The sequence below is a fragment of the Budorcas taxicolor genome, chromosome 2, assembly GCF_023091745.1.
Source record: "Budorcas taxicolor isolate Tak-1 chromosome 2, Takin1.1, whole genome shotgun sequence".
Classification (NCBI taxonomy): Eukaryota; Metazoa; Chordata; class Mammalia; order Artiodactyla; family Bovidae; genus Budorcas; species Budorcas taxicolor.
Genome location: NC_068911.1, coordinates 4203386 through 4218517, shown reverse-complemented (window position 1 = coordinate 4218517; position 15132 = coordinate 4203386). Strand labels below are relative to the sequence as shown.

General features: G+C 57.2%; 1 protein-coding gene across 3 annotated transcripts in view; it reads left to right on the top strand.

The window, feature by feature from the left end:
* The window catches only part of RNF216 (ring finger protein 216), a 121258-nt gene extending 116343 nt beyond the window's left edge, over nucleotides 1–4915 (top strand). For all 3 annotated transcript variants that reach the window (XM_052659983.1, XM_052659975.1, XM_052659992.1), the window contains 2 exons: nucleotides 1522–1591; nucleotides 2282–4915. In XM_052659983.1, the coding sequence (XP_052515943.1) occupies nucleotides 1522–1591; nucleotides 2282–2601 (390 nt within the window). In that variant the 3' untranslated portion in view covers nucleotides 2602–4915. The remainder of the gene's footprint in view (nucleotides 1–1521; nucleotides 1592–2281) is intronic.
* Nucleotides 4916–15132: the final 10217 nt, after the last annotated feature.

Below are 15132 nucleotides of genomic sequence, written 5' to 3'. Positions count from 1 at the left end.
GTGTTACTGGAGTTCTGTGTGGTGATTGGCTGAGCGGTTGCTCCAGGGCAGTAAGGTTCCTCACCGGGGGTGTTCACAAAGAGGCTGGGTGACCATGTCTTAGGACTTTTGTGGAGTAGGTGTCCAGTGCACCCCGAGCGAGGGACCCTTATGACTCCAGGGTCATGGCAGGGCCGGCACTGTCTGAAGTCACAGGTGACCATCTTGGCTGTGACCTTAATAACTACTGCCCACGGCCTGGCTCCATGCTGAGACTGCCAAGCTCTCCTCTAGTCCAAGGGTTCCACGTGTTCTTCACATCCCCTCCATTCACGTCCCCAGAGTTCCACAGGTGATGTCAGCCAGGCAGCATCCAGTAGGCATGAAAAATCCAGTTATCACTGACAGTTTTCCAGCCCAGACCACACCAGGCCTTGCCTCGTGCCTCGTCTGGGGCAGCACTCGAGTCCAGCAGACTTCCCCGCCCCCATATTGGGCACCCCTGCCCTTCTTACTCCTGCCCAGCCCAACTGCCCTGGACTCCTGGAGAGGCTGCTGCTGGACCCCAGGAGACAGAGCGCACCTGCCTGCCACTCGATTGGGTCAGCTTGTGACTGCAGCGTACACTCTGCTCCTCGTCCAGCCCCAGTTCCCGGGGTGGGCTTGAGTCCTGCACCCTCCGTGGCCATGCCAGTGCAGCAGCAGCCCTGTGGCTGGCAGCAAAGACGTGCGCTGTATTGATGGGTCTTCAGTCCAGTGAGTGTCCTCTCAGCCCCCAGCCTTGCTGCAGGGCCACTGAGGGGTGGGTCGAACCCTAGCACGTTGCACAGGACAGGCCTGGGCCAGGTGGAGGTGGGGGAACTGTACATGGCAGGGACCCCGAAGTGTCCCTGGTGAAGCCCACATGTCTGCCTGTGCCCAGAGCCCTCTTCGACTCCTGTGTCCAGGCTGGGACCATCCATAGCTGAGTCGCCCCTTAGCGAAGCAGGTCTCCCGAGCGTGAGTCTGTCGGGGAGTTGCCCCTAAACTGCAGTGCTTTCCTCGTGGCCCCGCCAGTGCTCCGTGGGCAGGATGTTGCTCCATCTATCGCCCACTGCCGAGTAGGAGCTGAGAGCCAACTTCAGGGTCAGCAGGCCAGTGAACTGTCCAGCCCATTTCAGGGAGTCGGCAAAACTTGCAGGCTCTACGCAGAAGGGTTTCTGTGCTCAGAGCTTGTAGTCTCAAGATCTAAAGCTACTTGGGCCCTGCCCACTCCAGACTCAGCCCATCCCAAGCCCTTGGGTAGCCCTCTGCCGGGAAGTTCTTAACCCTAAGCTGAGTGAATGGAGCAGGCTCTCAACCTGGCCCCTAGACAGCCACCCGCCCTGCACAGGCCCATTCTCTGTCCCAGCCTCACAGGAACACCATCTGGTTCCAGAAGGTTCTTGGAGACCTGGGAAGGAGGAATGTGCAGACCCACGGATTCCTGCATGTCCCAGCAGGGCCTGAGCCCCACGTGGAGCTGGCTGAGAGCAAACTTGTCATCAGTTGCTTTTCTTCTAGGAAGATGACGAGAAGCTAATTGAGGAAATCCAGAAGGAGGCTGAAGAGGAACAGAAAAGAAAGAATGGAGGCAAGTTCTCCCCAGAACAGGCCCTGTGCCCAGGCAGTTCGTATCCACGGGGAGGAAAGGATGCCCACTGCTTGCCTCTGTGGGAATCCCAGCCCCCTACCCACCAGGGACCCCCAGGGAGGGCTGTCCCTCAGGCAGGCCCCAGTCTACCCCATCCACAAGTCCAGCTCCCTCTGGGAAAGGTTCCGAGAGTTTAGAGGCAGTGTTAGCAGCTCCGTGAAGGCAGGAAGGTAGGTCCCAGCTGGTGAGATTGAACTCAGGAAGCAAACAGGAGCCACAGCCAACTGAAAAAGACAGGAGGCCTCTCTGAGGTTGGAGGAAGGCGATGGAGCTCCTGTCAGCGGCCACCCAGGCCCTGGCTCTAAGAGATGCTCCCACACACGCTCCACCCGTTCTGAGCTGATCTGAGCTGCCTTCCCCTAAGGAGACCCCTGTGGGCTGTGATGCTCGCGGGAACATGTACTTTTGTCCTTTGTGGCTGCTGAGGGGGGTGGGCCTGCACCCGTGCATGCATGCTGCTTTGGGGACTTCAGTTGGCCTCAGTCTGGCCTGGCCATCCTTCCTGTGTCCACCAGGAAGAAGTCAGGTCACCGGTGCCTGGCCTGACCTCTAGCAGTTCTGCTGGGTCCCCAGCAGGTCTGCACACAGTGGGTTAACACTTCTCTCGACTAAATCCCGCCTCCTTTTCAGAGAACACCTTCAAACGCATCGGGCCCCCCTTGGAGAAGCCCCCCGAGAAAGTGCAGAGGACCGAGGCCCTGCCAAGGCCCGTGCCCCAGAACCTGCACCAGCCGCAGATACCCCCCTACGCCTTCGTGCATCCGCCCTTCCCCCTGCCGCCCGTCCGGCCCGTGTTCAACAACTTCCCCCTCAACATGGGCCCCATCCCGGCACCCTACGTGCCACCCCTGCCCAATATGCGCATCAACTACGAATTTGCCCCCGTCCACGTGCCCCTGGAGCACAACCTGCCCATGCACTTTGGCCCCCAGCCTCGGCATCGCTTCTGATGCCTGGCCCCTGCCCCCGCCCAGGCCGTTGGCTGTGCCGGGCCTGCCAGGTAGGGGTGGTGGACTTGGCTCTCGGGAGGGTGGGCAGAGTTTCTTCTGGGAAGGGCCACCGCTCCTTCAAGAGCAACCAGCCGGTTTTGGTACCCTGTGGGTGCCCATGAGGATTGGTCTGGCACTCGCTGGGCAGAAATTAGGGGCAGCGAAGCCCTCTTCCTAAAGAGTCCTGCCACTCATATCCCTGCAGGAGTAGATGCAGGGAAATGTTTGCCTCCAGCCCCAGCCCCTGGCAGACAACAGAAGTCTCTCAGTTAAAAACCATGTAAGCCTTCCTCGCCGCAGCAGCATGACCCATAATAAAGTGAAGTAACAGCGCAGTTCGGAGAGCCGCGAGACTGGACCCAGGTCCGGCAGGCCTGATTCTCCTGTCCCCCCACTCTGAGGCCCGCCCAGCGTGAAGTGCGCCCCGCCACCCTGACCAGTTGCTCCCAGTGAGGGGGTGACTGAGTAATGTTCACAAGCCTGGGAGCACTGCTTGGGGGAAAGCTGTGGACTGTGTCCCCCAGGCCCCCGCTGCCACGGGGCTTCCAGGGTCTCCCCTCTTGGCTCTCGGATGAGACCACGGAGCCACTTCATGGAATGGGATGTTTGTGGTTTATCTGAAGAAACGTTTGCTGTTCACTCAGTTTTCACTTTTCCAGTTTTCTGTGGCCTACTAGAGTTTCCCTCAATCCCTATTACCTACCCCATGCCTGGCAGCTGACGGTGGGGATCCCGAAATCTTCGCCAAATACAAGGCCTTTCTGAGCTAGCTGTGACACCCTGGTGGCTCTCCTCGTGTTTGCCACCCCCAGGTTCTCCCCGAAGGCATGGCAGGGGCGCTGGCTGTCCCCAGGGCCAGGAGACCTGTCCTGAAGTCAGGACTTGTTTGGGAGCCCCCGCCACACCGCCCGTGGCCTTTGGCTGTCCAGCCCCAGCCGGGTGTCAGCCGCACCCCAGCACGCACTTTGCAGCATGTCACCACACTCCAGCACGCCTGCAGAGCCACAGCCCCTGTGGGGATGAACCTGCCTGGCCCGCCCAGTGTTAGCCTCCGTTCTCTGGGTGACACTCCGATGGCTGTGGGTTCCCGGAGCTCACGCACAGAGACCTTGGTGCAGGGGACATGCTCCATGTCTGGGCGCCCTCTGCTATCAGCCTCAGCTGATTTTCAGAGATTAAGCTGGAGAGGAGAGGAGGCTGAGTTGCCCATCCTTGCTGTTTTCTCCGGGTCTGGATCTGAGCGGGATGGGTGCCTGAAGAGAGGCCAAACCAGCCCTCTGCTGCCAGGAGGCCCTCCCTGCCCAACCCCACCCCGCCACCACCCCTTGGGTGCAGCCACAGGGTTTCTTCCCCTGCCTGGAAGGCACGTTCCCCCACCTCCGCCCCTGCTCCCCACAGGAGGGCTCTGAGCCATGAGCTGCCCATAGGTGTCCCCAGGTGCTGTCTGCCTGTTCAGCTGGTGACGGTCTCACCCCAGCCCACCAGAAGCTTCTAGATCTCTGACCCAATTCATCATCCAACAAGGGAGCCAGCTTCCACCTTGGCCCTGCGTCCCAGGGTATGTGGCTCCATGGAGGGCCTGGGGCAGTGGCAAGGACAGACCTCAGGCAGTTGTGTGCCCGACACTGGCCCGGCGACTGCCCTAGGACCTGGCATGTAGAGGTCACCCGGCACAGGGAGACGGAATGATGGTTCCCTCAAGGCCAACCCTAAGGCTCGTCTTTTGAGACGAGTTCTGGCGGTTCTTAGCCACACAGGGCAGCTAGGGAATCACTCCTTTCTCTCTGAGCCAAGGGCGCCCAGTTTCCAGTGCTCCTCCAGCCGGGGTGTGGAGTGGCTGGCAGGTCAGCGGCCACAGCGCCTCCACCAAGCGTAAGTCCCGGCATGTCTGTGAAATGAGCCTGTGTGTGTCCCCATGTCCCGGAGGCAGCACCTGGGTCTCAGTCTCCTGGAGAAGTGGTCTGTCCTGGTGATGGGGTAGGGGGAGAGATGGGACATCCTCATCTGACAAGACGGTGGCCTCAAGACACTAACACCAGGACACCTGCAGAGATGAGCCCCTGTCTGTGGACAGCAGTCCCGGAGGCAGCCGGCACCTTCCCCTCTGGGCTTGCTCCCCGGAGCAAAAGACTGCCCAGTGGCAGTCCTGTTCTTGCCTTAAAACTGGAGAGAGGAATCTAGTATTTGCACTTAGCGAAAGGTTTTAAAACAAGTGTGCACGACTAGTCACGTTGTATAAAAACAGCAAAAATGATTAGTTTATTACATTTTTTTTTCTGGTAGTAAAAATACATAATTGTTTAAACTACTGTGTGTAAAAAGCTTGTATCATATGTAACTTGTTTTTCTTGTAAATAGATGTTTGTGCAGACTGCTGTCTGGTTTCTTTTCTCAGTGCACGTCATGATCAGGCAGGCCCCACTGCCCCCTGCGAAGTTACCAGGGCTGCTTGGACGGAAAGCCCACAGATTCCCAGGACAGTTAACACCTCACCTAACAGTTCTCCCAGAGCAGAGGTCGGGAGGCTGCCCAAGAGCTGCAGGATCTGATTCCAGAGCTGCCCCGAGGGGCCAGGCCTGCCCAGGAGGGAGGTCTGGCGATCCGTCACACTCATCCTGCCTGGGTAGCTGCCCAGGTCAGGTGGGGCACGGCGGGTGCTTTTGTCCGGTTTTACTGTTTATTTGGCTACCACGGGCTCAGTTGTGGCATACAAGCTCTTGGTTGCGGCATGTGGGGTCTAGTTCCTTGAGCAGGGATCAGACCCAGGCCTGCCGCCCTGGGAGCGAGCGTGGAGCCTTCGGCTCTGGGCCACCAGGGGAGGCGCTGTGTGCTTTTCAGCACAGAGTCGCCTTTGGCAAACCATGGCCAGTCCCTCTTCCAGGTCTCTGCAAGCAGGCTGAGGAGTCGGCCTGGGAAGTGGGTGCAGAAGGGAGAAGCCTCACTCAGAGAGGAGGCCAGTCCTGAGAAGACAGGAGCTGCGGGTGCAGCCCCTTCCTTACACTTGACATGTTTGCCAGGCCTGGAGGCCCGTGGGTCATAGGCGCACACCGCACGCTCAGGCTCAAATCCAGTTCAGAACGTCGATAGACCACGCTATCCTCGTCCCCATTCACAACTTTTTACTGAATGGCGTCTTTTTTGCATGTCTGAAAAAGGCTGAAGTACTGAAGTAAATCCTAGACAAAACTTAATCTGCATTCCCAGCTTCTAAATTCGTGTATTTTTTAAGTTTACTTATGCCATCTAGGTCTCCTTCCTGTACACGTTCCATATTTACATATTTGTAGCACTATCCAGTACTCTTGCCTGGAAAATCCTGTGGATGGAGGAGCCTGGTGGGCTGCAGTCCATGTGGTCGCTAAGAGTCAGACACGACTGAGCGACTTCCCTTTGACTTTTCACTTTCATGCATTGGAGAAGGAAATGGGCAACCCACTCCAGTGTTCTTGCCTAGAGAATCCCAGGGATAGGGGGAGCCGGGTGGGCTGCCGTCTATGGGGTCACACAGAGTCGGACACGACTGAAGCGACTCAGCAGCAGCAGCAGCAGCAGCAGCACTGTCCTAGACTGCCCTACAGCCCTCATCAGCAGTGCTGTTTTCTCTCCCAGTCCGCAGTTGTCTCTCTTCCATCCTCTCTTCAGGCCACCAGAGTCACATTACCCCCCTTCACCCCGCTCACCCTCCACGTCTCCGCAGGCACCTGCTTATCAGCGCTCCGGGTCTTTGTTGTCACAAAAGTGGTTTCGTACCTCTGGCTGCAGTTCACTTTCCTCGCCATCATGGTGTGCCCTCCAGGTCTATGGGTCCAGATAGCTCTAACCTGTGCCTTTTATGCCTTCCGTGGTATTTCTGTGTATGGATTTGCCACAAGTGATCCGGCCATTCCCCCATTAAGGAAACTCTGGGTGCTTCCCATTTCCTGCACACACCACCTCAGTGGACACTCCCTTTGACATCACAGTAGATACATTTCTAGCAGCAGAGCTGTGAGTCAAGGTCGGGTCAGGGTGGGCGATGGGGCTCAGCATTGAAGTCCAGTTGATTTGCGTGATTGTGTTGGCTTTGATGTGTTTCCTCCCAGTGTTTTTTCCTATGATATACATGGTGTATTTCACAAAATTAGTAAACCAGATGTGCGGATTTTCCGTCTACCAGGAGCAGGAACAGGTATGAGCAAAGACTTCCTGAAGGTGGCTTTTAATTAGCTCTCTCTTTTATAACCTCCTGCCACAGGCTCTGTTCGGGTTCTGTTTGGACTTACTAAAGTCTCTTTCCAGGATGCTGGTCATGCCCAGCTGGCTGGCCCTCTGTTCCCATGACCCCTGGTGGATAATGATCATGTTTAAACCCCATCTATGTCATCCCTCTTGGTCGGAATCAGCACATTTTTGCCAAAGACTGATCCCTGGCTGGGCTGGGCTGGGCTGGGCTGGGCCGGGCCTTAAAAGGGGCCAGTCAAAACCATTGTGGCATGGAGGCCATGCCCTGCGCCCTGCACCCAGTGGGCACCTGTGTGTACACCACTAATGCGGGACAGGCCTGGGCCGGGCTTCAGGAAGGTGCCACCCAACTGGGTGGTCTTGGGCTGTCAGGTTCCCCAGCACGGGTGACAAGACATGCCACTAAAATACCAGACTGTGGGAATGAGGGGCACAGCAGGAGCCGCCAGGGGCTGGGGAAGTGATGGGGAGGAGCCTCCAGGCAAGAGGCCACAGAAGGGGCCCCCCACCCCGACCCCGGCTGGCCCCTCCTCTGCATCACGAGGGGGTCTGGTCCACAGGGGCTCTTTATTTTCAATCCGCTCATCAGTGTGGGGACTAGTGGAGGCCGTAGCATGTGTGGGATGTGTTGCGGGGCGGGGGTTGGACGTGCAGGGTGGGGGAACTGGCTGAGACGCGGGGGGCGGGGGGTGCGGGGCAGGTGTGCCGCCCAGCCCCCAGCGTTGTCCGGGACGCTCTCCTGAGGACGCCTGGCCTGGGGGCGGGGCGGGGCTCGCTTGCAAGGCAGAAGCCGGAGGAAATGAAGGGGAGCGGCGACGGGGGAGGAGGGGGAAAGGGAGGAGCTCCGGGCCGAGCCCCCTCTCTGGCCTTTGCTTCCTGGGGGCTGTCCCTCTTGCCTCCAAGCCCCCCAGCAGGGCCCAGCCTCTCAGCCCAGGACCAGCTGCCCCCGCCGCGGCAGCCACAGGAAACCGCCCGGAGCAGCGAAGGAAGCGACGAGCGCCGCGGCTGGAGAGCACCGCGCGGGGCTCCTGGCCGGTCCGCGCTGCCGGCCCAGGGGCAGCTCTGAGCCCGCCTGCGGTTTGGCTGAGCCGGCAGCCCCTAGGCGGCCCCCGCTTCCCCCCAGCACGGCGCGCGGGGCCTGTCAAGGGCTCTCCAGGGCCCAGTGCACATCAACCACCTCGCCCCAGACACCCCAAAACTAGCCTCGTCCCCGCCCCCCCTCAGCTGCAAGAGGCGCCTCTTGGGGTACAGTGGCCGCAGCCTTCTCCGTTTGCCCTACCTGTGTCGGCCCCAAGCCTGGTCCCCTCTGTTACCTTCTTTGTCTCTCTGTCTCTGTCTCTCCCTCTTTCCTCCTTTCTACCAAGTTTAAGGCCACTTACCCAAAATACGGACTTCCTTCTGGCTCAGCTGGTAAAGAATCCACCTGCAATGCGGAAGACCTGGGGTTCAATCCCTGGGTTGGGAAGATCCCCTGGAGAAGGGAAAGGCTACCCACTCCATTATTCTGGCCTGGAGAATTCCATGGACTGTATAGTCCATGGGGTCGCAAAGAGTCGGACACAACTGAGCAATCTCAAATTACCCAAAACACACATGATATAAAAACAAATAGAAAACACAAATTGGAACGCAAGCGAAGTGACCACTAGCACAGCCAAGAGTTAGGGCTCTGAAACACGTCTCCACGAGGTGTCCCCGCCCTTATCTTAAAAGGCAGCTTGACCTCACAGGTGGACAGGCAAGAGTTAGGAGGGTCAATATGTCTGGAAGGTGGAAACATGCCCGCAGCTCAAGGGAAGGATGCTCTGCAGGCAAAGGCACTTCTCTGCGACCTGCTGGAGGCCCGGCTGCCCTGTCCCAGGCATGCTGGGGGCCTAGCCCGCTCCCAGCCTCAGCCCTGAGGCGCCCACACCACCCCCACAGACATCTCCTTTCTCTCCCTCCTGATGGGGAGGAAGGCCAAAAAGGAAGCCCAGGGCGACCCTGAAGCTGGGCGTTCCTACCCAGCTCTGCCCATTTCCTGCCTCTGGGACATAGAGCTCTCTTCTGCTGAGATGCTGACTGTCTGGGATTCATTCCCTACCTTTGGAAGATTTTCCGTAGCTCCTGCCTCCCTGAGATCCTAGGAGCACCGTTCTGCCCAGCTCACCACCTCCAGCACCGGTTCAAAGTCTGGAGTGTTCAGGAAATAACTAACTGCTGGAAGAAGAAATCTGTGAAATGAGGATAAAGAGACCCACCTCAGAAGGGGGAGGTAGGGCATCCAATGAGAGTGTGTGAAGATGCACTCTGACTCCCAGGAGCCACACAAAGCTCACCTTCATTGTTCTTTGTGTTTGTTCAGTCACCAAGTCATGTCCGACTCTGCGACCCCATGGACTGCAGCACGCCAGGCTTCCCTGTCCTTCACCATGTCCCCGGGTTCACTCAGACTCGTGTCTATTGGTCGGTGATGCCATCCAACCATCTCAACCTCTGTCACTCCCTTCTGCCCTCAGTCTTTCCCAGCATCAGGATCTTTTCCAATGAATCGGTTCTTCGCATCAGATGGTCAAAGTATTGGAGCTTCAGCTTCAGCATCAGTCCCTCCAATGAATATTCAGGGCTAATTTCCTTTAGGACTGACTGGCTTGTGAGTGAGTGTTCTTTGAACTGGAACAGTGGGCAAATCGTCTGCCAGCTGGAGTGTCAGTTTCCCCATCTGTAAACTCCGGGGTGGGGACAGGGGGTGCAAGAAGTTGCCTGGGTAGCCTGGAAAGCCCTTCCCACTCAAGGGCTGGGGTTTTACAGGTGTCCTAGCGGCCCAGGTATCAAGAGCTGGAGTTATAAGTTTACGGAGATGTTTGCCTAGAATGTGTTTCACACAACAATAATTTAGCATTATTCATAAATAGCCAAAAAGTGGAAACCATCCAAATCAAATGTCCACCGTCTGATGAAGGGACAAACAAAATGGGGTCTCTCCAGACAGGATAATATTTAGTCATAAAGGAAAGAAGGGCTTCCCAGGTGGCACTCGTGGTACCTACCTGCCAGTGCAGGAGATCCGAGAGACACGGGTTCGACCCCTGGTCTGGGAAGATCCCACAGGCTGTGGGGCAGTTAAGCCCGTGAGCCACAGCTGCTGAGCCCGTGCCCTGGAGCCTGGGCCCCACAACAAGAGAAGCCACTGCAATGCGAAGCCTGAGCACCACGGCAAAGAATAGCCCCCTCGACGCAACTGGAGAAGAGCCCGCACAGCGACGAAGACCCAGCACAGCCCCCAAAACGGATTAATTTTAAAATTAATAAAGATGAAACTATGCAATGTTTTATCTTTTTAAAAATACCTCGGGTGAAATTCATAACAGAGTAGATGCTGCAGGGGGTCAAAAAAAATGTTGCTGAACTTGAAGACAGCAGCGGAAACTATCCCGAACAAAGAAACACAAGAGAAAAGAGGAAGAGGGCCCTCCAGGGCCCACTCTACACCCTCAGGAACGACGGCCTTTGTGAGGAGGACCTCGGGCCGGGTGAGTCGGGGGAAACGGCCGTGCCCCAGCCGCTTCTGAGCCCCAACGGGCACCTCGGGAGCCGCAGGGACCCAGGGCCTCCCTGGTTACCAGCGCTTTGATGAGACGTCATCTGGAGCCCTGGGAGGTGTGGGAGGCTTTTACTTACAGCCCTCCAATTGGCCACTGGCGTTTAGGGGAAGAAGGAAACCCAGCAGGCAGGAGCCCCCAGGGCAGACCCCTGCGCTCCCGGTGAGCACAGACTCCCCAGGGCACACTGCACCCTGCTCCTCACCTCTCCGCTTGGCCAGAAGCTTCAAGAGCGATTCCATCCAGGCTGGGAAGGGTGTAAAGAAACACTCATCCTCTGCTGGGCAGGGTCTCAGGGGGAGGCCATCAGACCGCATTGATCAGAATGTCAAGTGACCCAGGAATTATCCTTCCAGGAATCGAGCCCGGGGACTTGTAAACAAGCTCCTGCCACCGCTGTTCCACTCAGCAGTGTCTGTGCGAGCCATGACTCGCGAGATGGGGTGTGAAGGTCGGGGAGCAGGGGCCAAGGTAGGTTAGACGGGACGTGCCGAGGCTATGTGACAGGACAGAGGGAGGCCTGTCTGCACAGATAAGGAAAACTGGCATCTGTTAGGGGACAGTGAGGGGAGGGGGCTGTGGACACGCCCGATGCTCTGTGTGTCGGAAAATAAAACAACCCTCCTACACCCTTGCTGGGGATGAAAATGGTGCAGCCGCTGTGGGAGACATTATGGCAGTTCTTCAAAACCTTAAAATTGGAATGGCCACGTGACCCAGCAGGTCCACTTCTGGGTCTGTACCCAAAAGAATGGGAAGCAGGGCCTTGCACGCTTACGTTCACAGCAGCATTATTTACAATAGCTAATAAATGGAAGCCGTCAAAACGCCCATGGACGGCTGTGGCATATCAATACAACTGAACAGGATCCAGTCTTCTTTTGGGGGGAGGCTGTGCTGAGTCTTCACTGCTGCTCGGGCTGGGCTTTTCTCTAGTTGCAGCAAGCAGGGGCTACTCTTTAGTTAAGGCGCACGGGCTTAGTTGCTCTGCCGCAGCATGTGGGATCTTCCCGGACCCGGGATTGAAACTGTGTCCCTTGCATTAGAAGGCAAATTCTTAACCACTGGACCACCAGGGAAGCCCCAGTATCCAGCCTTAAAAAAGAAATTCTGAAAAAACAAAAAAAATTAAAAAAAAGAAATTCTGGCACTTGCTACTGCGTGGGTGAACCTTGGGACCATTATGTTAAGTGAAATAAGCTCACCACAAAAGGACAAGCACCTCAGGACTCCACTCGGATGAGGTCCTGAGTGTCACGTTCATGGAGACAGACTGTATAAGGGTGGGGGCCAGGGGCTGAGAGACCAGGACTCAGTGTTCAGTGGGGACAGAGCATCCGTTTTACAAGGTGGAGAGAGTTCTGGAGATGATGGTGGTGATCTGATGATGGTCCAACAATGTGGATAAAGATAGCACTACTGAACCATTAGGAACGGTTAAGATGGTAGATTTTACGCTAGCGTTGTTTAGTTGCTAACTCGTGTCCGACTCTTTGGCGACCCCATGGACTGTAGCCCGCCGGGCTCCTCTGTCCATGGGATTCTCCAGGCAAGAATCCTGGAGTGGGTTGCCGTTTGCTCCTCCAGGGGATCTTCCCAACCCAGGGATCAAACCTACGTCTCCTGCATTGGCAGCCAGAGTCTTTACCCTTGAGCCACCAGGGAAGCCCCCTTTATGCTCATGTATTTTACCACAATTAAAAGTTATTTGGTTAATTAATTGGCATAAAATAAATACAGTGGGGGTCATGATAATAAGGGCATAACATATCCCCTCGGCTCCCCCGTCACAGGGGTGCGGCCTGTGAACCTCAGCTCTGGAAAGCAGCCCACCAGGATGGAGAGGCGCGGGGGTGACAGGCCCGCACCGCTGCTCATCAGGGAGGGTTCTGCCTGCAATGCGCTGCCCTGCTCTCCTGAACCTCCCAGCGGGGCTCGGAGCCCGGCGCCCACGGTGCGGCATTGCCTGCCTTCTCGTCCCCGTCTCTCCCCATCCTAGGGTCTCCTCCCAAAGAAGCCCCTTGGCCTGGACGCTCGTGTCCGTTTGTTTCTGGGGGAACCGATCACATGACTTTCAGTACCTGGACATACCTGTTACATGTGTTGGTTCTTTACTGAAGCATCACTGACTTGCACTGTTACGTTGGTTTCAGGTGCACAACATGGTGTGGGCTACACATAATGAATGTTACACAGAGATGCACTATGTGTTACAGTCACTACCAGGATAAGTCTAGCGACCACATGTCACCCACCATACCGAGTTCTTACAGTATTAACTATATCCCCTATGTCTGCACTGCATCCCTGTGAACTATTGATTTTGTAACCGGGTATCTGTACCTCTAAGTCCCCGTCACTGGTCACTGATTTCACTTACTCATCTCCCCCGGCCCCCGCCGCCCCCGCCAAGTCCTCTGTCCTGGCAACTACCTGTTTGTTCTTTGTGTCTGTGAGTCTGTTTTTGTCTTGTTCCTACAGTCTTTGTCTTTGACTGATTTCACTTAGCAACATACCCTCTAGATCCAGCCATGGTGTCACAAAAGGCAATTTCATTCCTTTTTATGACTGAGCAGTATTCCATTGCGTGCATGTGTGTATATATACATAGATACCACACATTGGTTGTTTTTGTTTTTAGTATTTATTTCTTTGGCTGCACGGGGTCTTAGTTCAGCGTGTGGGAACTTTGATCTTCATTTCGGCCTTCAGGATCTATAAGCGCGGCAGGCAAACTCTTAATTCGCGGCATGCGGAATCTAGTTTTCTGACCAAGGATTGAAACCCGGCCCCCTGTACTGGGAGCGCAGAGTCTTGGCCACTGGACCACCAGGGAAGCCCCCTATTCTCTTAATTCTTTTTTTTTTTCAGGCAAGGCTTTCTTTACTGGGGCCCCGCTGTGGCAAGGGGAAGTGAGAACAGACAAACCAGATTCCCTTGCTTGCTGGCGCCTTAGTTCTTAAAGCAACCATTGTGATAGGGATGTAGCTCTTTCAGAGCAGCCTGCCCAGTTCCAGGTTCCTGGCAGGTGTGTCTCCCTCCCCTTCTGGGGGGTCGTCCCTGTTTGGTGGGGGTGGGGGCAGGGAGAGAGGTGCAGGGTCCCCTCCTCCATCTCCTGCAGCTTTGGTCTTAATTATTCACACCTCAGGGAGGCTCAGCCTCCTCTTGACTAAGCTCAGGGGCCCACAGGAAGCTGGGGCTTCAGGCCAATTGCTCAGCCCCGCCCCACCCCTGCCGGGCAGGCCCGGGCCCCTTCTCCGGGCCTGCTTCTGCCAGGAGCCCCCATCTGGCCCCTTCTCCTCTTGCTGCCCCGCGGGTCTCAGAGCCCCTCCCCCCATCAATCTTGCTGCCCCTGGAAGGAGGGAGACTGAGGCCCGAGGACCCCAGGGAGTCCGGGGCGGGGGGAGTCCCTCGGTAGTGCCACCCACCTTACACTTGAGTGTGTTTTGGCCCCTCCCCAGTTACAGCAGAGGCCACCGTGTCCCTGGAGGAAGGGGGGCCCAGCTAGGTCTCCTCGAGAAGAGCAAGGGAAGAGCCTGAGCTGGGGAGTGCAGGGGCCTGGGCTTGAAGTGTCCCGTGGAGATGCCCCTGGGAAGCTCTGAGGGACCCACCTGGGTCCTCCCGGGGCTGGAGCCCCCAAGCAGGGCTGGAAGACCCACCCCAAAAGGATGTGAACGGCCGTCTGTGAAAAAAAGTCCTGCTTTTTTCTGACCGGGCTGCATCTTGGGAACCACAGCTGCCCCCAGCTGCCCCGCCCGGCCTCCAGCAGTCCTGCCCCTGCCAGCTCGTCTCCCCTTGCTTCTTCCTTCCTTACAAGTTCAACTGCATGTTCTTCATTTGGGCTCACAATCAACCCCAGTGGAGGAGTTTGGAGCACTGGCTGCACCTGCCCAGACTCGCTGGGCACTCTCTAGGCCTCTGTTTCCCCATCTGAGCAATGGGAGGCTGGACTCCTGCTCGTCTTCCACGGCAGGCTTGGGGGGAACCCACCCTCAGAACTGTGGGGCCCTGCGGGCCCCCCACCCAGCTGGAGGTGGGAGGAGCTGCCAGTCAGGGTCTAGGAGGACCCAGGCAAGGAGTCCCCAGGGACAGAAGGTGGCAGCATGTGGGCTGAGTGGGGGCGGGTCTGTGTGCCTGTGTGTGCATGTCTGCGTCTGTGTGCGTCTGTGTTGTGTGCACTGGGCTCTTGTACGTGCCTGCATGTGTTCCTGTGTGCACACACCCACTCGTGTACACAGGCCCGTGTGCCTGTGTGCAGGGTTCTGCGGTCGGGGACCTGTGAACTGGAAATCGCTGAGGAAGCAAACATGCTTCTGGCTGGAGGAAGAACTGCACCCTGGAATCTGACGTGGGGCCCCAGAGCCAGTTCTGATGGGGGCAGAGGCGGGGTGGGGGTTGGGCGCACTTTCCCGTCAGCACATGGGTAGCCCCACACACACATCAGCACATGGGTAGCCCCGGTGTGCAGGAGTGAATCTGGAGGTCCCCACGGTGCTCCTGTGCACCACGGGAGTGTCTGCCTCCTTCCCATAGCATCCTATTGCCTCCACGGGGCCTGGAGACGGCCTCACTCGAGCAGATCCACTCCTCCTCGGGACCCAGCCAGGTCTCAGCCACAACTCCTGACCTTTGCGTCCGCGGTGGTTCCCTGGCCTGGCCGCTCTTCCCGTCCCGGGTACTGGGTTAGGCC